Source organism: Thamnophis sirtalis, unplaced genomic scaffold (assembly GCF_051295495.1).
Source record: "Thamnophis sirtalis isolate CommonGarterSnake01/CBP01778 unplaced genomic scaffold, rThaSir2_p1.2 scaffold_3, whole genome shotgun sequence".
Taxonomy (NCBI): domain Eukaryota; kingdom Metazoa; phylum Chordata; class Lepidosauria; order Squamata; family Natricidae; genus Thamnophis; species Thamnophis sirtalis.
This window is the reverse complement of record NW_028261383.1, coordinates 16,591,271-16,618,236: the sequence shown is the minus strand read 5'-3', so window position 1 is coordinate 16,618,236 and position 26,966 is coordinate 16,591,271. Positions and strand designations below refer to the sequence as shown.

The 26,966-nt window shown below is 42.7% G+C and overlaps 1 protein-coding gene and 2 pseudogenes across 3 annotated transcripts in view; 2 read left to right on the top strand and 1 right to left on the bottom strand.

The window, feature by feature from the left end:
• LOC148047293 (uncharacterized) overlaps positions 1 to 10,483 on the bottom strand; it is a 53,760-nt pseudogene extending 43,277 nt beyond the window's left edge. The window contains exons 1-3 of the transcript XR_015696128.1: positions 9,284 to 10,483; positions 8,923 to 9,037; positions 8,745 to 8,812 (exon numbers count right to left, since the gene is read on the bottom strand). The product of XR_015696128.1 is annotated as an uncharacterized LOC148047293 (transcript). The remainder of the gene's footprint in view (positions 1 to 8,744; positions 8,813 to 8,922; positions 9,038 to 9,283) is intronic.
• Positions 518 to 26,966, top strand: LOC106546776 (uncharacterized). Its single transcript, XM_087711404.1, has 5 exons — positions 518 to 968; positions 23,643 to 23,757; positions 23,936 to 24,003; positions 24,534 to 24,663; positions 25,146 to 26,966. Exons 1-5 carry the CDS (start codon positions 561 to 563, stop codon positions 26,771 to 26,773), a joined length of 2,349 nt encoding a protein of 782 aa, XP_087567530.1. The 5' UTR covers positions 518 to 560; the 3' UTR covers positions 26,774 to 26,966.
• Positions 16,822 to 21,261, top strand: LOC148047292 (zinc finger protein 287-like; annotated as a pseudogene). The gene is made up of 5 exons (XR_015696129.1): positions 16,822 to 17,400; positions 17,641 to 17,755; positions 17,869 to 17,936; positions 18,576 to 18,705; positions 19,771 to 21,261. The product of XR_015696129.1 is annotated as a zinc finger protein 287-like (transcript).

The following is a 26,966-nucleotide window of genomic DNA, read 5'->3' as shown; positions in this document are numbered from 1 at the left end:
AGAGTTGGGGGGGGGGGGGGCGTGGCAGATCCAGACGTGTCCTGGGTGAGTTGGGGGCTCTTCCAGGGCAAAGGGAGGCGGAGAAAAGAGAGAGACCCTCCCCCGGCCCTTTTGCGGTTTCAACCCCGGGTCCCATGCTCCCAAGCCGTCCTTTGCATGAAGGGGGAAGACCCAGCAGGAGAGGAGAGAAGCCGGGTGAAGAGAAGGCAGGATTCGCACCCGGCTCCTCGAGGGCCCGACCCTGTCTGCATCTCCAGCTGCCTCCTTCCCGGCCCTGCTCTGGGATGACCCCTTTGGGGCTCCGGGCAGGTTGGGTGAAGGTTGTTCAGTGGCTGAATTCCACTTTCTAATTCTTGGGATTTATTTTTCTTTCCATCTCAGCTACACAAACTCAAAGCCATTTCTAATGTTTTCAAGGCAAAAGTATCTCTTGGGCAAAGAGAGCAGAATAACCTGCGGTGGTCAGTCCTGCAAAAACAAAAAGCATCCTATGAATGAAAAGCGGTTGGAGATCCACAAGAAAAGATTCACTTGGAGTTTCCTTGCAGCCCAGAGAAAGGATGGAGACACAACTTTTAGCAAGTGAAGCCACTCCAAAAGGCCCTTGTGCTCTTCAGCCTGGGAGCTGTGGGGAGATCAGGAAAAGCCGACGGAAGTTTCTGGAGGAGGAAACCATCCTCCATTCAGAAGTTCAGCCCTGCAACTTCAGGGGTCTCCAATACCAGGAGGCTGAAGGTCCCCGAGAACTTTGCAGCCGACTCCACAACTTTTGCAGGCGATGGCTGAGACCAGATAAGCACACCAAAGCCCAGATGCTGGACCTGGTGGTTCTGGAACAGCTCCTGGCTATCCTGCCCCCAGAGATGGAGAGCTGGGTGCGGGATTGTGGAGCAGAGACCAGCTCCCAGGCGGTGGCCCTGGCAGAAGGCTTCCTCCTGAGCCAGGCAGAAGAACAGGTCAAGTTGGAGGTGAGAGACCTTTGTCTCTGGAGTCTAGATGTGCTTTGAGGGAAGAAAGAGTTTGAATTCGTCACCCAATCCCTTCCAGACTCCTCTGACATGGAGGTGCTACATGGAGGTGTTTTATCATCTATCATCTTTTTCATCTATTAGGTGCATGAATAAGCGCACCAGTGTGCCTAAGGTCCCTCTCCTACTATCCCCATTTATTTGTTCCCATTTCCTGTGTTCTTATTCATGTTTATTCTTATTTCTGTTATCTTGTACATATGTGACAAACTAAATAAATAAATAAAATATCTACCTATCCATCCATTCATCTCTATTCATTTGTCTATTTATCTAACTACTTTCTACACATATTTGTCTATCTATATATCATCTACCTCTAACCATGATTTGTTGATCTATGAGTATTTATCATCTGTCCTTATTTGGTGTTTGTCTGTCTTGTGTATCTATTGATCTTTCTAGCTATCATCTCTATCAATCTATCGTCTGTCTATCATCTAATATCTCTATCCATATTTATCAACCAACATCTTCATTTCTTTGAATCGTTTCTGCCCAAGTTTCACATCTTGTGGGCTGAGCCTGTGCAGCATCACAAAGGAGAGTGTGGCCAAGGACACCTTTAAGATACAATACAATAGCAGAGTTGGAAGGGACCTTGGAGGTCTTCTAGTCCAACCCCCTGCCTAGGCAGGAAACCCTATACTGTTTCAGACAAATGGCTATCCAACATCTTCTTAAAGACTTCCAGTGTTGGGGCATTCACAACTTCTGGAGGCAAGTTGTTCTACTGATTAATTGTTCTAACTGTCGGGAAATTTCTCCTCAGTTCTAAGTTGCTTCTCTCCTTGATTAGTTTCCATCCATTGCTTCTTGTTCTGCTCTCAGGTGCCTTGGAGAATAGTTTGACTTCCTCTTCTTTGTGGCAACCCCTGAGATATTGGAACACTGCTATCATGTCTCTCCTAGTCCTTCTTTCTATTAAACTAGACATACCCAGTTCCTGCAACCGTTCTTCATATTTTTTTAGTTTTCATGTTTTATATGTTTTTAGATGTTTATCATTATCTATCTATCTATCTATCTATCTATCTATCTATCTATCTATCTATCTATCTATCTGTCTAATCTACCTACCTACCTATCATCTATCTATCATCTATCTATCATCTATCTATCTATCTATCTATCTATCTATCTATCTATCCATCCATCCATCCATCCATCCATCCATCCATCTTTCTATTCATCTATCATCTATCCAGGCACCTTTATGTTTATCATGTATCATCTTTATCAAGAGCACCAGCGTGCCCAACATCCCCGTCCTACTATCCCCATTTTATTTGTACCCATTTCCTGTGTTCTTATTCATGTTTATTCTTATTCCTGTTATCTTGTACATATGTGACAAACTAAATAAATAAATGAAATATCTATTCATCCATTCATCTCTATTCATTTGTCTGTTTATCTATCTACTCTCTACATGTATTTATGTATCATCTATCTCTAGCCATGTATTAGTTGATCTATCACTATTTATATATGCCTATCTAGGTATATGTCTTGTCTATCTATTAATCGATCTAGCTATCATCTCTATTATCTATCATCTAATATCTCTATCCATATTTGACTACCAACATCTTCTGAGGTAAAATTTACCTCAGACTTCATTTCTTTGAATCATTTCTGCCCAAGGAGTCTTCTTTGTATCTTGTGTGCTGAGCCTATGCAGCATCACAAAGGAGAGCCTGGCAAAGGGCACCTTTAAGATACTTACCATCTATCTATCTATCTATCTATCTATCTATCTATCTATCTATCTATCTATCTATCTATCTATCATCTATCCATCCATCCATCCATCATCCCAGGGCAGCCCATGTTGCTTCCACCCAGTGTACCCAATGTATACAGCAGTCATCGGGCCAGCGTGGCTTCGGCCCGTCTACCTAATGCAAACAGGAGACATACCGCAGTTTGGGGACTGGTGTCAAGCTAGCCATGCCCATCCAGGTGGCCACACCCACCATCAGCCATGCCCAGTGAGTGGTGTCAAGCTGGCCATGCCCACTCAGTTCGCCACACCTAATCTTAACCCCCAAAGGTAAGCTGCAATAAACAAACTTAAGAAAAAGATTATAAATTTTCATCTACAAGTAGCATTGCTCATCTTCAAATGATAGTACCTTCAAAAATCTGGGGTTCATAAATAAAACATGCTAATTGCTTTTTGTTTTCCTCAGTCATTTCACCTCTCAGGATACCACTTGTGAGGATTTGGGATCCTTTTTTTTTAACCTTCCCTAGATCATTACACACATACAAGAAATACAAAAGAATTAACCAAGAAAGTCTATATGGATTCTCACACAAATATACGTTTATTGAAAAATTAGGTCATTACTTTTCCTGAAGTTCTTTCCAAGTTACTCATACAGTTTCTGCTTTGTATAGATCCTTTTATGATATGTAAGGGAACTATTATGACTGGAGCCGTTTCCACACACCATACATTTCTATACCTTCTCCCATGTGGAAAGGTATAGAAATTAATTCCCATCCTTGTATGGGAATTAAGATGAATGATCTGAGTAAAAGTTTTTCCAAACTCCATTCTTTTATAAGGCTTTTCTACTGTGAATCCTTTTATGTAACATCAATGATCAATTTTTGAAGAAACCCTTTCCGCATTCCACGAATTTATATGGCATATCCGTGTGAATCCTTTTATGAGAAGTGAGACGATCCCTCCGACTGAAGCTCTTTCCACATTCCATACATTTATAGGGCCTCTCCCCTGTGTGGACCCATTTATGTAAAATAAGGCCACCGGTCTGAGCAAAGGTCTTTCCACACTCTGAGCACTTATACGGCTTCTCCCCTGTATGGATCCTTTGATGGATCACAAGATCACTCCTATGAGCAAAGGTCTTTTTACACTCCATGCAATTATATGGCTTTTCCCCCGTGTGGATCATCTTATGGCGAAGAAGATGACTATTTCGAGCAAAGGTTTTTCCACACTCCATACATTTATATGTCTTTTCCGCTGTGTGTATCATCTTATGGCGAAGTAGATAACGTTTATGAGCAAAGGTCTTTCCACACTCCATGCATTTAAATGGCTTCTCCCCTGTGTGGATCATCTTATGGGAAATAAGATGATTATTTCGAGCAAAGGTCTTTCCACACACCATGCATTTATAAGGCTTCTCTTTTGTGTGAATCACTTTTTGAGATGTATGGAAGTTATTTCCAACAGAAAGAATGAATATCCCATTATAATTTTCTCCATTGTATCTTCTTATAGCATCTTCTCCTTTTGGGGGGGTTAAATAGCATTCGTTTACATGTAATTTAGCTTTAATTAGTTTCACACTTTTCCCAATATATTTTGTCCTTATTTTCTCTTGCATGGGAGCATCAGTGGAAGATGAGCTTTCCTGATTCCAATTGTTTGGCTGGTTTCTTTCATGACTTTCGATTTGAATTCCAAAGTTCTCCGTTCCATCTTGAGCATTGATCACTTTGAATAGTTCACAGGAATCTTGATTCTCCTCCCCATTATTACCTTCAAAACAAAAGAGAAATGAAAATGATAAGGTTAAAGAAAAAGATCAAACTGTAGAAAGTCAACAAATTATCTTCTGAATTTTTCTGAAATTTCATTATGTTATATTTTGCATGATTATAGTGCTGTGATATGGACATGATTTCTGAATTAATGAGTCATGAAAGCTTTGAAAATATCTAGAAAACATCTCTTTCCTTACAATTGTCTCTATATATGCAAATCTCACTCAAAGTCAGTTTTGAGTTATGAAATATTAGGGGAAACATCTGAAGAGGAATTAGGAGAAAACCTAGGATTTATTGGGGTGGGTTAAGAATATTTCACTGCCCAAAGTCTCATCGGCTTTCAAGGGCTCTTCTCAGTCCGCAGAGAACAGACCCCTAAACTACTTTAGTGCGAGATCACCTGAGATCAGTAGTGCAATATCTCATGCTAGTACTTTAGGACTGTGTTCTCTATGAACTGAGGACTGAATGAGATCTGGGCAAAAGTGTTTGAAACCAAAGAGGTCTTTCCTCTGTTTGCAAAGCCTATTGCCCAGGTTTCAGTTAGCAGAGGCCTAAAGTATATAGTGCGAGATCATACAGTATGGGTAGTACAAGATTTCACGGTACTGATCTCGCATGATCTCTCACTACTTTAGGCCTGTTTTCTGCAAATGCACCAAAGTAGGCCAAGGAACTGATGTCTCGCTACATTGACGCAAGTTTAGTCTCAGCGGGGTAAGGTGGGGGAATAAGAAGGGTGAACGTTGCAGCACCTCTGCTGTCATTTATTAGTGTGAATGATGGCCATAGTGCTGCAACATTCGTAATTGCAGGGGCTGTGTCTAAAGTACTTGGGGGTGAGGGTAGGTCCTAACTTCAAATAGACGCTAAGTGAACAGTCGTAACTCAGAGATTACCTATACCAAAGGATGCTCCGAGTCAAACTGAATGAGGCCTTTGTTTTTGATATGGTTTGGCTAAATGCTCTTCCATGACCTGATAATGAAAGTGCTGTACTCACATAATTTTTGGAGGTTTCAGAGGAAGGGTAATGGATAGGATAGGACAGGAAAGAACTGGGTAGGATACGGATAGAAGAATAGGAATAGGAATAGGAAGACACGACAAGTCAAGACTGGGCTAGACTAGACTAGACTAATTTATAGGCCAAGTGTGATTAGACAATATGCATTTGTCTTCAGTGCATAAGCTGTCAGTGTACATAAAACCTATAAGTAATAAATCGTGATCGTTGTCAGTATAAAAATATTCATCATAAATCATAAACTTTCTGTGTTGGCACAGAAAGAAGATTGTGAAGAGAGCACGCAGCTCTGAGGGGCCCTGTGCTTATTGTACAGGTATCTGATGTGGTTTTGCCTAGCTTCACCTGCTACTTCTTGTCTCCCAGAAAACGTATAATCCACTTACGAGTGTGGTCAGGCACAGCTAGCTGATTTAGTTTAATTAGAAGACTATCTGGAATGATGGTATTGAATGCTGAGCTGAAGTCTACAAAAAGGACCCTTGCATAGGTCGTTGGAGATTCAAAATGTTGTAGGATGTAGTGAGAGCCATATTAACAGCATCACTTGCTGATCTATTTGCTCAGTAGGCAAATTGCCAGGTCTCTAACAGCAGATCCGTGGTGGTTCTCAGGTGAGCCGGCACCAGCATTCCAAAGGTTTTCATAACTACGGATATAAGAGCAACCAGTCTGTAGTGATTTATTATTATTAAGTATTAGTTTTGTATGCCACCCACTCTCGGAAGACTCAGGCGGTTTACAAATTTAGTTACTTGATGGAAGTTTTTTTCGGCACTGGGATGATAGTAGAGCATTTGAACATCTCTAGTGATTTATTAAAGATGCTGGTGAAGATAGGGGCCAGTTGATCAGCACAAGCTATTAAGCAAGCAGGAGTTATCTTGTCTGGTCCTGGTGCTTTTCCTTGCTTTTTCCCGTGAAATAGACCTTTCTTATCATTTTCTATAGTCACCAGGGGTGCAGGGCCCAAAGGGATGGACTCAGTTGTAGGAGGCTTGTCTGTTGTTGGTGTGTCTGAGATGGGGATTGTGGAGATAGGTGAGAGTAGTTTGCTCTCAAACCTACAGAAAAACACATTTGGTTGGGTCATCTGCCAGTTGTCAATTTCTTTCAGCATGGAAAGGTTTGCTGTACCCCGTGATATTTTCAAGAGTTTTCCACATGTTTGCAGATTCATTTGTTGAGAACGGATTCCTTAGATTTTCAGAGTAGCTTCTTTTTGCTGCTCTGATCTCCCTTATTAATACATTTCTGGCCTGATTGTACAACATTCCATCGCCTTTTTAAAGTGCTTCTTCTTTGGCACGATGTAGCTGCTTGAGTTTAGCTGTGAACCAAGGATTGCTGTTACCCTATATTTGCAAATTTCTGGTAGGCACATGTAGGTCTTCACAATAACTAACATATGATGTTACAGTATCTCTGAGTTCCTCCAAGTCTGCAGAGGTGTCTTCAAAATCATTCCAATGAGTGCACTACTCAAGGCAAGCCTGTAGCTAAACCCAACTTATTAGCAGGTGAATGTAACTTAGTCAGAAAGAGTGAAGGAAGGAGTTTTTATTCCTCTTTTTCTTAGTCTATTCAAAATCTTTCTCGCTTACCCCTTCTCCAACCCCATCGGCTCCTCCTTTTCTTTTTGTTTATCCATTGTTCAGAGGAAGTTGCTTTCTCCTGCATTAGAATCTCTTCTGCATTTGTAAAGACTGGGGAAGGGGGACAGTCACAGAAAGCTTTCTTGATGCTTAATAGTTGGTGCCTTGAGTATGAGATCCAAAGCAAATCACAGCGAATAATATTAATTAATAGGAGACCATTTCACCAAGGCTGCAGAGTTAAGCCTTGGTGAAATGCTTAACTTGAGGAGTTAAGGCACCATGTTGAGGAGTTACTGGCAACACAATCCTCTCACATGACCTCCAGAGGACACATAAAAGCACACCTCATTCTGTTCAGCCTCCACAGATAAGTTCAAATAGAAATGGAAAAATACAGAAACATCTTAAAGGTGCCCTTGGCCAGGTTCTCCATTGTGACGCTGCACAGCAGCAGCACACAAGATGCAAAGAAGACTCCTTGGGCCGAAAAGATTCAAAGAAATGAAGTCTGAGGTAAATTTTACCTCAGAAGATGTTAGGGAAACCAGGGCCGGAATGACTTCCCTTAAATGAGGGAAGGAATAAATGGGAGAGAAAAGGGGATTACTGTAAAGGAAGGAGCAGGGAAACCTTTCGCATCTAGGCATCTAAGCAATTGAGCTCTTCCCTTCCTGGGAGTACGAGAAGGCCAGATCCTTCTCCCTTCCAGGAGACAATATATGATTAGTGGTTTTTAAATAAAAAAATAACTATAATCTGTCCTCTTGAACTCTCTGATTGGGGACTAGAAAACTCTTACCCAGAGAGACCACATTCCTATGATTTTCAAGCATGACTTCAGAATGGAGTACTTTTTGGTCAGGATGCAGTTGAGACCATTCCTCCTCAGAGAAATACACAGCCACCTCCTCGAAGGACACAAGTCTCTCCTGAACATGGAAAAAAGAACAGGAAGATTCGCAAGATATGTTCATCTTCAACAATGATTTAGACAAGGGAATAGAAGGGGAAATCATCACATTTGCAGACAAGACTAAATTGACAGGAATACCAACACTCCAGAAGATAAACACGAGATACAGAACGATCAACAGCTTGGACCCTATCTAACAAAATGAAATTCAGTAGCTAGAAATGTAAGATTTTACATTCAGGGAAAAAAAATGCACAGACATAGAACAGGTGATACCAAGCTCAGCAGTAGTAAGTGCAACAGAGATTTTGGAGTCCTAGTGGACAATCAGTTTTACTTCTTGTAAATTCATAGTTATAGGGGTACCTAGCAGAACAGGTTAACCAGTGGTCTTTAAAAAACATTTCCTAAACAGAATCTGAAGGTAAGAAAGGACAAACCACCGTGTCCCATAATATTCTACAGAGGAAGCTATGCTGATTGAGAGCAACTTGAACCTACTATTATGCTTTCTATGTCATTCAGGAACACAGAAATAATCCAGTCCAAACAAGGAAGGGAAATAGAAGGAAAGAGCACACTGCACACCTGCTTTACTTCCTGAAGGAAAGGGAGAATACAAAACTAACAATTTTCCCCTTTCTTACTTGATTTGGAGGTTCAACCACTGTTTGAGCTCCATCATAAAAACACGAAAACGTCACTCCTTGTTTCTCTGTAAGGAATAATTTCAAAATGCATAATTAACAAAATAAGAGATTTTCTATAGAAGACAAGAGATAGTGAAGGTAAGATAGATGGGTAATCTGAAGATCCTTTGATTACCTCCTGAGGTGTCCCGACTTGAATCTTCCCAAGGGATCCTCCTGAGAAATGGCTCCTGAGGGGGATTTGATGGATTCTTCTTTCCCGCAGGGTCTCTGATTTCCATACTGTAGCACTTCAAATTGGAGGAAGGAAAAAAAGAATTAATATACATCACACAAAATAAAGTGAATTCTTATATTCAGAATTCAATCTCAAAGACCCCAGAATACATCAATGAAGATGAGTGAGAAAACAATGGAACAATGTCCTACAGGAACATCACCTATTATGAATGCCAGAGAAGTTTGGGAAGGAGGGGTGAAGAATTCAAACACATTTTCTACTCTCTTTTGAGCTCCCTAAGAGTAAAGTGTCTCACCTGCAACTCAGCTTGCTCTTTCTTCTCCTCTGCCTGGCTTAGGAGGAAGCCTTCTGCCAGGGCCACCGCCTGGGAGCTGGTCTCTGCTCCACACTCCCGCACCCAGCTCTCCATCTCTGGGGGAAGGATAGCCAGGAGCTGCTCCAGAACCACCAGGTCCAGCATCTGGGCTTTGGTGTGCTTTTCTGGTCTCAGCCATCGCCTGCAAAAGTTGTGGAGCTTGCTGCAAAGTCCTCGGGGACCTTCAGCCTCCTGGTATTGGAGGCCCCTGATGTTCCAGGCTTCAATGTTTGACCACATGGTGGTTTCCTCCATCATGCATGCAGTGCGGGATTGAACCCGGAGGAGGGCTGGGCATGTGTCTCTCTTTCTCCACGGCCTCTCTTCGCATGGGAAGAGTCCCCACACAACATCAGCTCTCGATGCCTCCCACGCAAATCTCTCCTGCAGCCTTTTCAGCGCCTGCGGAACTCCAAGGGTTAAGGAGAGCGAGTGTTACGTTCTAGAGAGGGAAGGCTCAGGGATGTCTCTCCTTTTGCAGCCTCCTCTGGAAAGCCTTCGTACTCTAGTGGCCCAAAGGGGAAGCTCCTGTTCCTTTCTCACATCCCAGGTTGCGTCCTGGTGCAATCCGAATCATCTGGATCGGAATAGAGCAGGAAGAGTAGAAAGGGAGATTTTTCAATGGGGAAAAGCAGGAAGGACACTGTTTGGTTTCAGGAGGGGTGTGGAATGGAGGGGAGAAAAGGGGAAAGGAAATGAGAGGACAAGGGAGGGAAGGGAAAAAGAAAAGGGGAAATATATTGAGAGAGAAAGGGGGAAGGAAAGAGGACGCAAAAGGAAAAGAAGGTTTGGGTGCAAGAGTGAGGCTGCTGGTAAAAGCAGATGGACCTGCTCCTAACAGTCAAGAGAAGCTACCAGGTGGTCTCTCTGGGGCCTCTTCCAATGGGGAAACTGTCAGAGGGTTAGAAACTATGCATTGTCCCTTGGTGAGGTGAGCAGGGGGCTTTTGCTGCTCCATTTCTCTCCCACCTGCAAAAACACATATCTTCACAATGACCTCAAAATGAAAAGTGTGACCGGCTGTGCTGCTGCCTTGTGTTGGAAGGGAAGGCAGAGGGCATCTGGTCTGTGACTGGAATAAAATTGGAAAGGCAAAACAAAGGAAGGAAAATAGTGAAAAAGGAATATGAATCTCAAATATATATACGTATACACACACACACACACACACATAGAGAGATAGACAGACAGACAGATAGACAGAGACAGAGAAACATGTTTATATAGAGATTGAGTAGAGAATTCCCCTCAGGAAACGGGACAGGGAAGCTGAAGACCTTTGGAGAATGGAAGAAGGCAAGGGGGATAGATAGCATTAGATCATCAATCAACAGAGAAAAAGAAACTTCTACTTCTTCATTTTCCGGTTTGACTCAGAAACTTTAATGAGCGATATTTGAAAAACAGCCTCAACCCAGCAGGAGCCTTTAAAACCCTGACATTTGTCCCCCCACCCAAAGACCTCCAAATATTTGTACATTTTAGTAAAATTTAACGCCACCAGAAAGGATTCAATTCATGCGTGGAAAGCAACCACATCACTGATATTTATTTGGATCTATTGAAACCCAATGTACACTTTGTCCTAACACTTAGCACCCCCCCCAAAAAAAGCAAATCTTTGCCACGCTTCTCTCCTCTCCTGCTGGGTCTCCGCAAGGTCTCGCCCTCCTTCGCCTCCCTTTACACGGGGAGAGCCCTCACCCTCACCCGGGACACGTCTGGGTCTCCCCCCGCCAGACTCTCCCGTAGCCCCTCCGCCTCCCTATGGAGCCCCAGGGGTTATGGCGAGCGAGTGCACGGTCCTAGACCGGCCAGCGTTTGTGACGTCACGCCTCCTCCAACGGGGAAGCTCCTGGCGTTACTTTTTCTTGGCCGAGGGCGCCCCCTGGAGGATTCTGCCTAAAAGTTCAGGATTCCCCATAAGGGCGGGAAAGACTCGGAGAGAAGCAGAAAATAAACGGGGCTTCCCCAAAGGGATTGGGGAGGGGTTTGATTGGGGGCGGTCCCCACCCCCCCCCACCCCCCCGACTCCGAAAGGTTTCCCTGCTCCTTCCTTTAGAGGAATTCCCCCTTTCTCTCCCGCTGAAGGGAAGCCATTCCGGCCCTGGTTTCACCAACATCTTCTGAGGTAAAATTTACCTCAGACTTCATTTCTTTTAATCTTTTCTGCTCAAGGAGTCTTCTTTGCACCAAGGAGAATTTGGCCAAGGGTAAGGTGACCAGATTTTCAGATTGGTAAAGAGGGACACCTTTGAGGGGGGGCAGTTTGATTAAAAATTTTATACAGAGCAACAAAAATTTTCATATAACGTAAAAATAGTACTGTAATATTTTTATTTCAACATAACTACAATTTACAAATATAAATTGTAACTGTTGCCAAACATCCAAATTTTGATCACGTGACCATGAGGAAGCTGCAACGGTCGCTAAGTGTGAAAATGGTCGCTAAGTGTGAAAAATGGTCATTAGTCACTTTTTTCAATGCCATTGTAACTTTGGTCACTATACCACCTTTCTTGCCACAGTTCTTAAGTGAATAATTGCAGCTGGTATTTTGTATTTTGGATAGAATCTTTTTTTGAATAGTCTAAGACAGTGATGGGCAACCTTTTTGGCGTGGTGTGTCAAAAATCGGCAAAAAATCGAGCATAACTCGCGTTGTGTGTCACTTCGACAAAAACATAATTTTGCGCAATTTATAGTTTAAACTACAAAAATGTATAATTGCAATATATAATTGTATTTAATAAACCAAAAACAAATTATTTAACATACCTGCTTAGCAATGCTCAAACTTGCAGAGTTTAAATTTGTAGAGCCTTCCATAAATTTAAGGATGGAGTTAGATTGGCTCTTATAAAGGTGTAGCTTCCTGGAAATGTATTCCCTCCTTTCATCCTCACTTTTTTCCAAGAGCTGGGAATGATTAGTTTCAAAATGTCTATTTATATTCCACGTTCTGCTTACTACCGTTTCAGTACATAGAACGCAAAATGATCCGCCATTTTTTTCTATAATGCCATACATCTCGCTCCATGTCTCTTGAAAGGGTCGGTCACTGCCACTACCACTCCCTTTACTTAACCTTTGTTTTTTATTTTTTGGGTGCTCCATCAGTGGGCCAGTGACAGCAGATAGAATTATAGATAGCCAATTAGGGGTTAACTAGCCTAACAAGCTAACACAACCTCCCCCTCACTTATCTCAGTTATTGTGGGCAATTACAAGTCCATGGCACCCCAATAGTTGCTGCTAATGGCGCTCACAGTTCCCGTTGGCACTCCGCTGTTCCCTGCTGTGGTGCGGTCGTAACCGACAGTCCCAGGAGTAGACTCTCTGTGCCGGCCTGACTGGAGAGAGGCGCGCACTGTTCCCGCGCTCCTCTCCTGCGGGTCCTCCCTCGCCGCGCTGATGACGTGTGTGCGCACGGCACGCACGCCTTACCAGCAGCCCCTGCGCTCAGAAAGGGGCGGCGGTGATACAGTAAGTGAGTGTGGGCGGGGGAGATCACACGTCCCCCCCCCCGTTCCTCCAGCACAGATTCTTTCATCCTCGGCGGCCGTGCAGGAGCCGAGGATGAATCGCATGAAATCCTGTGCGTGTCACCCCAAATGGCTACGCGTGTCAGCACTGACACGTGTGTCATAGGTTCGCCATCACTGGTCTAAGACAATTTAAACAAAGAATCCACACAGAATAAATTGAAGTAAAACATTTCGAACTATTCCACACAGAATAAATTTAAGTAAAACTATTTCTAATAATTCTATGCACAATATATTTCAAAGTATTGTGCATAGAATTTTTAAAAATGCTTTCACTTCAATTTATTTTGGATAAAATCTTTTTTAAAATAGTCTAAGACAATTTAAAAAAAGAATCCACATAGAATAGAACTATTTTAAAAAATCCTATGCACAATAAATAAAATATTATTTTAAAATACATTAAAAAATAAAAGAAAAAACCCAGCTCACTTACCAGCAGACAGGAACTCCAAGTCAATCCAGAATGATGTAAATGTTAATACAAAGAACTGAGGAAATTAAAATGGTGAAATTAGTCAGGGAAATATTTTTCAAAGAAACTTTGCCACCATTTTTTCCACACGAGCCGACCTCCAACCTCCGTGTCCCTCTTCTCCAGAAAATCCAGGAAGAATCAGTCCTTACTTCTCTAGCCAAGTATTTCCTGCAGCTCTATGGTACTGGGTTATTTTTTCTTATAAAATGAGGTAAAAGGGCCGGGGGGGGGGGGGTTCATTTTGTTGCTTTAACGTTTTAATATCTTCAATGAAAGTACTGAGACATAGAGAGGGATTAGACAGGGTATCTTTTGTCTTGCCCCGGTTAGGATTTCTTAAGCAAATCCACTGGGCTTTCAACATGAAGCCAGAAAATCGGGACTTTTTAAAAATACCCCGGGACATGGGACAAATTGTTATAAATCGTGACTGTCCCACCGAAATTGGGATGTCTGGTCACCTTAGCCAAGGACACCTTTAAGATGTTTATCATCCATCCATCCATCCATCTTTCTATCCATCATCCATCCAAAAGCACCTTTATGATGTTTATCATCTATCATCTTTATCATCTATTAGGTGCATGCATAACCGTGCCCAACATCCCTGTCCTATTATCCCCATTTATTTCTACTCATTTCCTGTGTTCTTATTCATGTTTATTCTTATTCCTGTTATCTTGTTCTTCTCCTGTTATCTATCCATCCATCCATTCATCTATTTCATTTGTCTATTTATCTACATTTATTTATGTATCTATGTATCATCTATATCTAGCCATGTACTAGTTGATCTATCAGTATTTATATATGCATCATCTATCCATATCTAAGTATTTGTCTGTCATGTCTATTGATCTATCTATCTATCATCTCTATCAAACTATCGTCTATCATCTAATATCTCTATATTTGTCTACCAACATCTTTTGAGGTAAAATTTACCTCAGGCTTCATTTATTTGACTCTTTTATGCTCAAGGAGCACATCTTGTTTGCCAAGACGGCAGCATCACAAAGGAGAGCCTGGCCAAGAACACCTTTAAGATCTTTATCATATATCCATCCATCCATCCATCCATCCATCGCAGGGCACATTTAAGATGTTTATCATCTATCCATCCATCCATCCATCTCCACTCGTCTATTATTATAATAGCAATAATAATAATAGCAATAACAGTAGACTTATATACCACTTCATAGGCCTTTCAGGCCTCTCTAAGCGGTTTACAGAGTCAGCATATTGCCCCCAACAACAATCCGGGTCCTCATTTTACCCACCTCGGAAGGATGGAAGGCTGAGTCAACCCTGAGCCGGTGAGATTTGAACTGCTGAACTGCTGATCTAGCAGTCAGCCTGCAGTGCTGCATTTAACCACTGCGCCACCTTGGCTCCTGCAGGTGGGAGAGAATTGGAGCAGCAAAAGCCCCCTCCCCACCTCACCAAGGGGCAATGCATTGTTTCCAACCCTCTGACAGTTTCCCCATTGGAAGAGGCCCCAGAGAGACCACCTGGTAGCTTCTCTTGACTGTTAGGAGCAGCTCCATCTGCTTTTACCAGCAGCCTCACTCTTGCACCCAAACCTTCTTTTCCTTCTTTCCCCCTTTCCCTCTCAATATATTTCCCCTTTGCTTTTTCCCTTCCCCCCCTTGTCCTCTCATTTCCTTTCCCCTGTAGAAAAGGACATCCACCACCTGAAAGAACTGGCCCAAAATATTGGCCATAACCAATCATCCCTAGATTTTTCCTGGCTCTTTTCCTGGCAGCCAGACTTCCATTGGCTCAAAATTTTACTGATAGGGATTGTCGCTGTTTGTGTCATAGGGGCCCGCATGTGTTGCCTCTGTCATTGCATTCCTCCCTGTCTGACCTGTTTAAGGACTTGCCGACCCCTCCCCCTTACCAGATGCCACCAGGCAGCCCTCGTGGTGATTCAGATTGACCAGGCGTACCAAGTATACTCAGACACTACACTAGAAACAGGAAAGGTGGAAGAACACACATAGTTGTGTTGAAAGAAATGTCCTTCTGGGTTCAGCTCCAAGTGGGGAAGAAGACACTGGAGACATGGAGGCTGCTTGGAAAGATGGTTTATTGTTGGACAGGGCCACGCGGCTTGAGCCCTGAACAGAAAAGGTGATCACATGCTTCAATGTAGGTGGAGAAGAAGAGAAGGGCTGAGGAAGGGGCTTGCTAGGCTTTTTATACCCTGTTTAGTCCCACCTCTCTGTTTCCTGTTCCTGTGTAAGAAATGTATTCTGATTGGTTGTCAGACTCCCATGGTGCCATGCAGGGGGCTACTCTCTAGGCTGTTTTGAATACAGGTATGAGTTCTCAGATGCCATGTGGAGAGTTGAGTAATATCCCTTCCCCCTACAGCTGCAGTTGGGGAAGTCTTTATTATGTAAAGTGGGCTAGCCTGGCCTTCTCAATGGCCTGTTGACAAAGTGTGGCAGGAAGCTACAGGAAACTATTCTGTCTTTTAAAGCATGTTTCTTTCTTTTCACATCCAGAGAAATATTTTGCCTTTTCAGTATTTCCTAGGCTATTTCATTTTTCTGGGAGAGGGCTGGATGATAACTTCCCACAGTTGCTGTCAACTTAAAAAAACAAAAGGTAGGATTGTGGGAAGGGAACTTCACCAAGACAGTGTTGCATTCGGTAGACCAGTACAGCCCATAACCAAACTGGAAGTCACTAGAATAACAAAGCCAGGATACATTCTAAAAGAAACCTCCTGATGAATAATTACCAGGATATCAGGACAATTAGAAATAACTGCAGAGTGGAAAAATGATACAAAAGACCCGGGAAGGGCAGGAAGAAGTTACCCTTAAGAAAAGGAAAAGGTCAGAGTGGCAACAAAGATTGATTAGCTCAGGGCAAAAATGTAAAAATAGGGAATACAGTAGAAGACACCTGGGTTCATCCCAGCTCCATGGGAAGTACTTCAGGGCAGAGAAATAACAAAACACGAGACAGGATTAGAACCATTACCAAAGGCACACACAAAAAGTGATAAAACAATAGTACAAAAAGAGGAAAATGGTATAAAAAATGTACACTTACGGTATGTTGGGGTCAGCTTACCCAGGAACGCTGATCTACACCACTGTATGTCTGGCTTTCCTGAAATGATAAAGGAAACTTGTTTTCAAATGCAGCTTGCTTCGATCCTAAATTCATTCACTCAGCCGGGGACGTTCTCCCAGCTGGGAAATCCGGACCCCCGGAGGAAAACCCTCATCCGTTTAATACACCTTTTCTCCCCTCCATTCCTCACTCCTCCTGAGACTGAACAGCGTCCTTCCCACTTTTCCCCATTGAAAAATCTCCCTTTCTACTCTTCCTGCTCTATTCCGATTCAGATGATTCGGATTGCACCAGGTGCCACCAAGAGGGACCCTCGGGCGTGAGAAAGGAACAGGCGCTTCCCCTTTGGGCCACTAGAGGGCGAAGGTTTCGGCTGGCTTTCCAGAGGAGGCTGCAAAAGGAGGGACATCCCTGAGCCTTCCCTCTCTAGAACGTAACACTCGCTCTCCTTAACCCTTGGAGTTCCGCAGGCGCTGAAAAGGCTGCAGGAGAGATTTGCGTGGGAGGCATCGAGACCTGATGTTGTGTGGGGACTCTTCCCATGCAAAGAGAGGGCGTGGAGAAAGAGAGACACATGCCCAGCGCTCCTCCGGGCTCAGTCCCGGATTGCATGCATGATGGAGGAAATCACCATGCGGTCAAACACTCAAGCCTGGAACTTCAGGAGCCTCCAATACCAGGAGGCTGAAGGTCCCCGAGGACTTTGCAGCAAGCTCCACAACTTTTGCAGGCGATGGCTGAGACCAGAAAAGCACACCAAAGCCCAGATGCTGGACCTGGTGGTTCTGGAGCAACTCCTGGCTATCCTTCCCCCAGAGATGGAGAGCTGGGTGCGGGAGTGTGGAGCAGAGACCAGCTCCCAGGCGGTGGCCCTGGCAGAAGGCTTCCTCCTGAGTCAGGTGGAGGAGAAGAAAGAGCAAGCTGAGTTGCAGGTGAGACACTTTACTCTTAGGGAGCTCAAAAGAATAGAAAATGTGTTTGAATTCTTCACCCCTCCTTCCCAAACTTCTCTGGCATTCATAATAGGTGATGTTCCACATTGTTTCATTGTGTTCTCACTCAACCTCACTGATGGATTCTGGGGTCTTTGAGATTGAATTCTGAATATAAGAATTCACTTTATTTTGTGTGATGTATATTAATTCTTCTTTTTTCCTTCCTCCAATTTGAAGTGCTGCAATGTGGACATCAGAGACCCTGAGGGAAAGAAGAATCCATCAAATCCCCCTCAGGAGCCATTTCTCAGGAGGATCCCTTGGGAAGATCCAAGTCGGGACACCTCAGGAGGTAATTGAAGGATCTTCAGATTACCCACCTGTCTTACCTTCACTATCCCTTGTCTCCTATAGAATACCTCCTCCTATTTTGTTAATTATGCATTTTAAAATTATTCCTTACAGAGAAACAAAGAATGAAGTTTTCGGGTTTTTATAATGGAGCTCAAACAGCGGTTGAACCTCCAAATCAAGTAAGAAAGGCAAAAATTGTTAGTTTTGTATTCTCCCTTTCCTTCAGGAAGTAAAGCAGGTGTGCAGAGTGCTCTTTCCTTCTATTTCCCTTCCTTGTTTGGACTGGATTATTTTTGTGTTCCTGAGTGACATAGAAAGCGTAATAGTATGTTTAAGTTGCTCTCAATCAGCATAGCTTCCTCTGTAGAATATTACTGGGACATGATTGTTTGTCCTTTCTACCCTCATTCTGTTTAGGAAATGTTTTTTAAAGACCATTGGTTAACCTGTTCTGCTAGGTGTCCCCCCCAACTATGAGTTTACAAGAAGTAGAAGTGATTGTGGACTAGGACTCCAAAATCCCTGTTGCACTTACTACTGTTGAGTTAGGTATCACCTGTTCTATGCCTGTGCATTTGTTTTGTCTTTCCTAAATGTAAAACCTTATATTTCTAGCTGCTGAATTTCATTAGTTAGATAGGGCTCAAGCTGTTGATCCTTCTTTATCCCAAGTTTATCTTCTGGAGTATTGGTATTTCTGTCAATTTGTTCTTCTCTGCAAATGTGATGAGTTCCCCTTCTATCCCCTTTTCTAAACCATTGATGAAGATGAACAGATCTTGCAAATCCTCCTGTTGCGTTCTTTTTTCCATGTTCAGGAGAGTCTTGTGTCCTTCGAGGAGGTGGCTGTTTATTTCTCTGAGGAGGAATGGTCTCAACTGCATCCTGACCAAAAAGTACTCCATTCTGAAGTCATGCTTGAAAACCATAGGAATGTGGTCTCTCTGGGTAAGAGAGTTCAAGAAGAAAATTATAGTTAGTTTTTATTTTACTAATCAGATATTGTCTCCTGGAAGGGAGAAGGAAAGGATCTGGCTTATGACTATAATTTTATTGCTTGTATCTTTACGATTTACATTGTTTTATTTAGTTTCCTAGCATGATTTATGTTGATTGGTTATTTAGTATCCTATGACTGTCACTAAGTGTTGTATCCTATGATTTACGATGAATGTATTTTTATGATGATCATGATTTATCACATAGCTTTTACGTACACTGAGAGCTTATGCACTGAAGACAAATTCATATTGTCTAATCGTTCTTGGCCTATAAACACCCTACCCCGCTGAGACTAAACCTGCGTCAATGTAGCAAGCAATAAGTTCCTTTGCCTGCTTTGGTGCATTTGCAGAAAACAGGCCTAAAGTAATGAGAGATCATGCAAGATCAGTAGCGTGAAATCTAGACCTACTGATCCTGCAAGATCTCACACTATATACTATAGGCCTCTGCTAACTGAGGCGTGCACAAGATCCAGGGAAATAGGCTTTGCAAACAGAGTTTGGTTTCAAACACTTTTGCCTGGATCTCATGCAGTCCTCAGTTCGTAGAGAACACAGTCCTAAAGTACTATAGTGAAATATTGCACTACTGATCTCAGCTGATCTCACACTAAACTAGTGTGAGGGTTTGTTCTCTGCAAACTGAGAAGAGTCCTTGAAAGGCCGTGAGACTTTGGATAGTGAAACATCCTTAACCCACCCCAATAAATCTTACGTTTTCTCCTAATTCCTCTTCAGATGTTTCCCATGATTATTCCTTAACTCAAAGCTGACTTTGAGTGAGATTTGCATATATAGAGATAATTGGAAGGAGAGATATTTTCTAGATATTTTCAAAGCTTTCATGACTCATGAATATAAAAATCATGTCCGTATCACAGCATTGTAATCATGCAAAATACAACATAATGGAATTTCAGAAAAATTCAGAAGATAATTCGTTGACTTTCTACAGTTTGATCTTTTTCTTTAACCTTCTTATCATTTTCATTTCTCTTTTCCTTTGAAGGTAATAACGGGCAGGAGAATCAAGATTCCTGTGAACTGTTCCAAGCGATCAATGCTCAAGATGGAACGGAGAACTTTGGAATTCAAATAGAAAGTCATGAAAGAAACCAGCCAAACAATTGGAATCAGGAAAGCTCATCTTCCACTGATGCTCCCATGCAAGAGAAACTAAGGAAAAAATATATTGGGAAAAATGTGAAGCTAATTAAAGCTAAATTACATGTAAATGAACACTATTTAACCCAAAACAAAGGAGAAGATGCTCTAAGAACCTACAACAGCGAAAATTACAATGGGACATTCATTCCTTGTCTTGATAATAACATCTGTACATCTCAAAAAGTAATTCACACAAAAGAGAAGCCTTATCAATGCATGGTGTGTGGAAAGACCTTTACTCGAAATACTAGTCTTGTTTGCCATAATATGATCCATACAGGGACAAGGCCATTTAAATGCATGGAATGTGGAAAGACCTTTGCTCGAAATGGACATCTTATTTCCCATAAGTTGATCCACACAGGGGAGAAGCCGTTTAAATGCATGGAGTGTGGAAAGGCCTTTACTCAAAAAGGTAATCTTATTTCCCACAAGATGATACATACAGGGAAGAGGCCATATAAATGCATGGAGTGTGGAAAGACCTTTGCTCAAAATGGATGTCTTCATCGCCATAAGATGATACACACAAGGGGAAAACCATATAAATGCATGGAGTGTGGAAAGACCTTTTCTCGAAATTGTGATCTTCTTTGCCATAACAGGATTCATACAGGAGAGAAGGCATATGAATGCATGGAATGTGGAAAGACCTTTGCTTTCAGCAGTAGTCTTGGTAGTCACAAAAAGGTCCATACAGGAGAAAAGCCATTTAAATGCATGGAGTGTGGAGAGACCTTTGCTTGAAGTGATAGTCTTGTTTACCATAATATGATCCACACAGGAGAGAAGCCATTTAAATGCATGGAATGTGGAAAGACCTTTGCTCTGAATGGTCATCTTATTTCTCACAAAAGGATCCATGCTCGAGAGAAAGTATATAGCAATGTCAATTCCACTTAGACTTATCTATCACCATAATGCTTCATAACACACACTGAGCAGTTTACAAAGTCGGCATATTGCCACCAGTAATCCGAGTACCAATGATATATCTGTGCTTTAAATTCTGCAAAGGGCTTAAGCTTCCTAGTCACATTTGTTGAGGTGAATTTCCTACTCAATTCCTATGTAAAATTTTACCTCATTATGAGGTAACCTTTCTGGAATATCCATAGGTTTCAGCTTTTTCTCCATTTTGGAACTCGTTTTCTTTTTTCTTTTTCTTCAGAGTCTTTCTGCGGGCATCAAAGGTGGGTCACCAGGGGTGTTTATCAGAAGTTGTTGGAGGGGTCTCTGCCCTTTTTGCTCGCTGTGAGGCTGAGCAAATGATTTGAAAAGGGCACTTGTCTGTATTGAATTAAAGAAATAAAGAACAAATGCATAAAAATCATTTTTGTGATTGTGGCTTCCCTGGCTGTGTTTCCCAGAGAGCCTCCGGGCCCTTCTCATAAACAGCCTGGCTGTTTATGACAGGAATTGGACCAGTGGTTGGTTTCCCATCTTTTTACTACTAGTTTGCGCATACTCATGGGCAATGCTTCTGCGCAAAAGCTTCTGCACATGCATAGAAGCATCTGGACAGTTGGGCGGAGGCTCCGGCCACTGCTACTATTGGTTTGACCCAGCCGAACCGGGAGCAAAACACCTTTGATTTGGATCTTTTACAAAAAACAAAACAATTTTTATTTGTTTTTAAACAAAGACAAACATAAAAAGAAAACCATCTTCCATTACAAATTGTAGAAAGTGTGTCAGTTGGTTACAGTATTTCCATGCATCTCTTCCATAGTCACCACCTGCTTTTCATATCAAATCGTATATTTTAAATTCACCTATATTCATGTATATCACAATTATTGTATCTCAACCTTAATTTGACTATGATTGTTTTACGTCCTTTTATATATAATATTCAAAATCTAGAATAGGATTATATAATAACATTCCATTAAATCATCCTAAAATCATCCAATCACAATACATCTTTATAACATATTCTAGATAAAGCTTTTAAACCTCCTCTCATAATCTCCCTATATTTGGGTTTTTGGATCTTTTTGAGGCCTCCCCCAATCTCTGCCCAGACTACAGGGCAGCTGTTCCTGAGGGAAGCGAGTTCAAATTCTCCAGGGAGATTTTTCTCCATCTCCACAAAACAATTTCCTGGACAGGAAGGAGAGGAAGACGGGGAAAGTGCCGCCTCTGGAGACCGCAAAGCTTTTCTATGGGCAGGGAGGTAGAGAGGGGCCTTTCCTCCTCTTTCCATGTCCATCATCCCTGCTCTTCCCTCAGACGCCTTCCTCTTTCCCGCGCTTTGCAGGGAAGCCTGTAAATTTACGCAACACCCACTAGGGGGCGCCGTCTGCCAAGAAAAGGAAACATCAGGCGCTTCCCTATGGCCCACAGGGGGACAAAAGTCTCGGCTGCCTTTGCAGAGGAGGACGTGAAGGAAATGACTTCATAGAGCCTTGCCGCTCTAGGACGCCGCACTCGCTCTCCTTGACCCCTGGGGCTCCGCGGGAGAGTAGGTGGGGGCGTGGCAGATCCAGACGTGTCCCGGGTGAGTTGGGGGCTCTTCTCGGGCAAAGGGAGGCGGAGGAGAGAGACCCTCTCCCGGCCCTTTGGCGGTTTCAACCCCGGGTCCCATGCTCCCCAGCCGTCCTTTGCATGAAGGGGGAAGACCCAGCAGGAGAGGAGAGAAGCCGGGCGAGGAGAAGGCAGGATTCGCACCCGGCTCCTCGAAGGCCCGACCCTGTCTCCGGAGGGGGAGAGAAGCGGGGCTGCCTCTCCAGCTGCCTCCTTCCCGGCCCTGCTCTGGGATGACCCCTTTGGGGCTCCGGGCAGGTTGGGTGAAGCTTGTTCAGTGGCTGAATTCTCCACTTTGTAATTCTTGCGATTTATTTTTCTTTCCAACTCAGCTACACAAACTCAAAGCCATTTCCAATGTTTTCAAGGCAAAAGTATCTCTTGGGCAAAGAGAGCAGAATAACCTGCGGTGGTCAGTCCTGCAAAAACAAAAAGCATCCTATGAATGAAAAGCGGTTGGAGATCCACAAGAAAAGATTCACTTGGAGTTGCCTTGCAGCCCAGAGAAAGGATGGAGACACAACTTTTAGCAAGTGAAGCCACTCCAAAAGGCCCTTGTGCTCTTCAGCCTGGGAGCTGTGGGGAGATCAGGAAAAAAAGCCGGCGGAAGTACCTGGAGGAGGAAACCATCCTCCATTCAGAAGTTCAGCCCTGCAACTTCAGGGGCCTCCAATACCAGGAGGCTGAGGGTCCCCGAGAACTTTGCAGCCGACTCCACAACTTTTGCAGGCGATGGCTGAGACCAGAAAAGCACACCAAAGCCCAGATGCTGGACCTGGTGGTTCTGGAGCAGCTCCTGGCTATCCTGCCCCCAGAGATGGAGAGCTGGGTGCGGGATTGTGGAGCAGAGACCAGCTCCCAGGCAGTGGCCCTGGCGGAAGGCTTCCTCCTGAGCCAGGCAGAAGAACAGGTCAAATTGGAGGTGAGAGACCTTTGTCTCTGCAGTCTAGATGAGCTTTGAGGGAATAAAGAGTTTGAATTCGTCACCCAATCCCTTCCAGGCTCCTCTGGCACGGAGGTGCTACATGGAGGTCTTTCACTAATTCTTGTTGGACACAGTTCCATTCATTCCACTCTCAGGTCCTTGAGGAATATTGGGCACTTTGAGGTTGTGTTCAGAGATCAAGTATCTACTTCGTGTTGTGTGATAAATTATTCTTCTTTTCTCCTTCCTTCTATTTCAAGTCCTTCACTGTGGAGCTCAGAGATCCTGAAGGAAGGAGGAATCCCTCAAATTCCCCTGAGGATCTGTTTTTCAGAGCGGTATCTGAGGAAGAGTCAAGTCAGGACATCTTGGGAGGTAACCGAAGGTCCTTCGCTCCCCAGAGAGATCCCAGCTATCTTACCTCGTCTATGCCTTCTCTTAAGAAGGATAGATCCTTCTATTTTGCTATTATATAACCAATTTCGTTGTATTTAAGTACAATGACAATAAAGATTATACTTATACTTATTAATCATGAATGTCTTCCTCACAGGGAAACATAGTATGAATGTTTCTGGTCTTTATGTCGGAGCTGAATCAGTGGTTGAACCTCCAAATGAAGTAAGTGGGGGATATAAACTAAATTTGTATTGTCTCTTGCCTTCAAGAAGTCAAGCTGGTGTACAGTACACTCCATTCGTCTCCCCTTCCACCCCTACCCTTGTTCTGGCAGTGTTATTTGCCTGATTCCTAGCACCATGGAAAGGAGAATAGCAGGTTCAGGTTGCTTAGACGCTGTAATTATATGTAAGATTAGCTATAGGGTCTCTTTTTTATATTTAGTCATTGTTATACCTAAGAGGAACTGTTTTTTAACTTGCTCTAGTAAACTTGCTCTGCTGGGTACTCTTCCTACTATTAGTTTACAAGACTTTTTTTTAAAAAAAAATATCTTCAAGAAATATGAAGGAAGGAAGAAACACAATTTTCTGTTCTCCCATCTCCCTTAAACCTTGGAATCTTATCAAGCTAATGATTTAACTATTTAGCAAATAACTTTAATTTAGCAAATAGTTGTGGTTTTGGAATTTGTGAACAATGGAACAGACCCACCAAACACTCCCTGGCCTTTTTTGTTGTTTCTTGTTCAGAAACACGTTGTATCCTTCGAGGAGGTGGCTGTGTATTTCTCTGAGGAGGAGTGGTCACAGCTGAGCCCTGACCAAAAAGAGCTGCATTGGGAAGTCATGGTGGAAAATCATAGGAACGTGGTCTCTCTGGGTAAGAGTTTGCTATTCCTAACTCTAGCGTTGAGAGTAAATAGAAGTATTTTTATTTACTCAGGTTTTTTCTCTGCGGCTACGTGGTTTTGGCAAGAGAAAATGAATAGCAAAAAGAAGGCAGTTTGGATAGAAAAAAAGAGGATTCGTTTCAAAATTATTTTAGCTCTCACAGATCTCTGCTGAAATTAACTGACTAGTAAATATTAGGCTATCTCCCAATCCCCTTCCTGGATGTTTCCTCTGATAAAGTGAGAGCTATGTCTGGATGAGATTTGAATACATATGTATAATTGTAGAGAAAGAGATATTTTCTAGATATTTGCAATGCTTCTATAGTTGATTAGTATAGAAATTGTAATTTGTATACCATGTCACTGGAAGCATGGAAATGTGCAATGTATTGGAAGTTAATAAAAATTAAGAATTAAGATTTCCTACAGTTTGATGTTTTTCACCAGCGATTATTCTTTTCCTTTGAAGGTAATAATGGGCAGGAGAATCAAGATTCCTTTGAACTGCTCCAAGTGATCAGTGCTGAAGGTGGAATGGAGAAGTCTGCAATTCAAAAGGAAGTAGAAAAACATGAAGGAAACCCGTTAATTAACTGGAATTGGGAAACCTCATCTTTTATTGATGCTTCACTGCAAGACTTTCATAAAAAGATCCACAAAGGAAAACAAAAACGCATGGAATGTGGAAAGACCTTTGCTCGCAGGAGCCAACTTAATAAACATAATAGGAGCCATGCGGAGGAGAAGCCACATAATTGCAAGGACCATGGAAACTGGTTCAGAACAATATGTTCCCTTGATCTCCATCAAATGATCCATACAAGGCAGAAGGTATTCAAATGTGTGCAATGTGGAAAGGGCTTTCAGAGGAACTGTGATCTTACAATCCATAAAAGGATCCACACAGGGGAGAAGCCCTATAAATGCATGGAGTGTGGAAAGACCTTTTCTCAGACTGGTGGTCTTATTTACCACAAAAGAATCCACACAGGGGAGAAGCCATATAAATGCATGGAGTGTGGGAAATCCTTTGCTAAGAGGGATAAACTTGTAATCCATAAAAGGACCCACACAGGGGAAAAGCCATATAAATGTCCAGAGTGTGGAAAGGACTTTGCTCGTAGCAGTAATCTTAATTCCCATAAAAAGGTCCATACAGCGAAAAAGCCATATAGTTGCAAGGAATGTGGAAAGTGGCTGAAAACAAAATGTTCCCTTATACGCCATGAAATGATCCACACAAGGCAGAAGGGATTTATATGTGTGCAATGTGGAAAGGGCTTTCGGAGGAATTATGATCTTACAGTCCATAAAAGGATGCACACAGGGGAGAAGCCCCATAAATGCATGGAGTGTGGAAAGACCTTTTCTCGGACTAGTAGTCTTATTTACCACAAAAGAATCCACACAGGGGAGAAGCCCTATAAATGCATGGAGTGTGGAAAGAGCTTCATTCGGAGTGTTTGTCTTACTTCTCATAAAAGGATCCACACAGGGGAGAAGCCATATAAATGTGCAGAGTGTGGAAAGACCTTTGCTTACACTAATAGTCTTATTTCTCATAAAAAGATCCACACAGGGGAGAAGCCCTATAAATGCATGGAGTGTGGAAAGAGCTTCAGTCGGAGTGATTGTCTTACTTCTCATAAAAGGATCCACACAGGGGAGAAACCATATAAATGCATGGAGTGTGGAAAGGCCTTTACTCAAAAAGGTAATCTTATTTCCCACAAGATGATACATACAGGGAAGAGGCCATATAAATGCATGGAGTGTGGAAAGACCTTTGCTCAAAATGGATGTCTTCATCGCCATAAGATGATACACACAAGGGGAAAACCATATAAATGCATGGAGTGTGGAAAGACCTTTTCTCAGACTGGTGGTCTTATTTCCCACAAAAGAATCCACACAGAGGAGAATCCATATAAATGCATGGAGTGTGGTAAATCCTTTACTCAGAGGCATAAACTTGCAATCCATAAAAGGACCCACACAGGGGAAAAGCCATATAGTTGCAAGGAATGTGGAAAGAGCTTCAGTCGGAGGTATTGTCTTACTTCTCATGAAAGGATTCACACAGGACATGCCATATAAATTTGTGGAATGTGCAAAGGGTTTGTAAGGTCTTGCCTCTCCAATCTCTCCCCCCCCCCAACAGTACAGTGATGCAGGAAACAGAAACTTCATATAGAGATCTATCCAATCCTCCCTACTCCCACCACAAAGCCCGCGTCTCAAAAGAAATATATGGGGCTTGACTGCGTTTCTTCAAAAATTGATCACTGAT

Excerpts from the sequence above, each read along its gene's own strand:
- LOC106546776 (XM_087711404.1), top strand. The coding sequence starts at position 561 with ATGGAGACACAACTTTTAGCAAGTGAAGCCACTCCAAAAGGCCCTTGT. Across the intron at positions 969-23,642 it reads AAGAACAGGTCAAGTTGGAG|TCCTTCACTGTGGAGCTCAG; the intron begins GTGAGAGACCTT and ends TTCTATTTCAAG. Across the intron at positions 24,664-25,145 it reads TAGGAACGTGGTCTCTCTGG|GTAATAATGGGCAGGAGAAT; the intron begins GTAAGAGTTTGC and ends TTTCCTTTGAAG.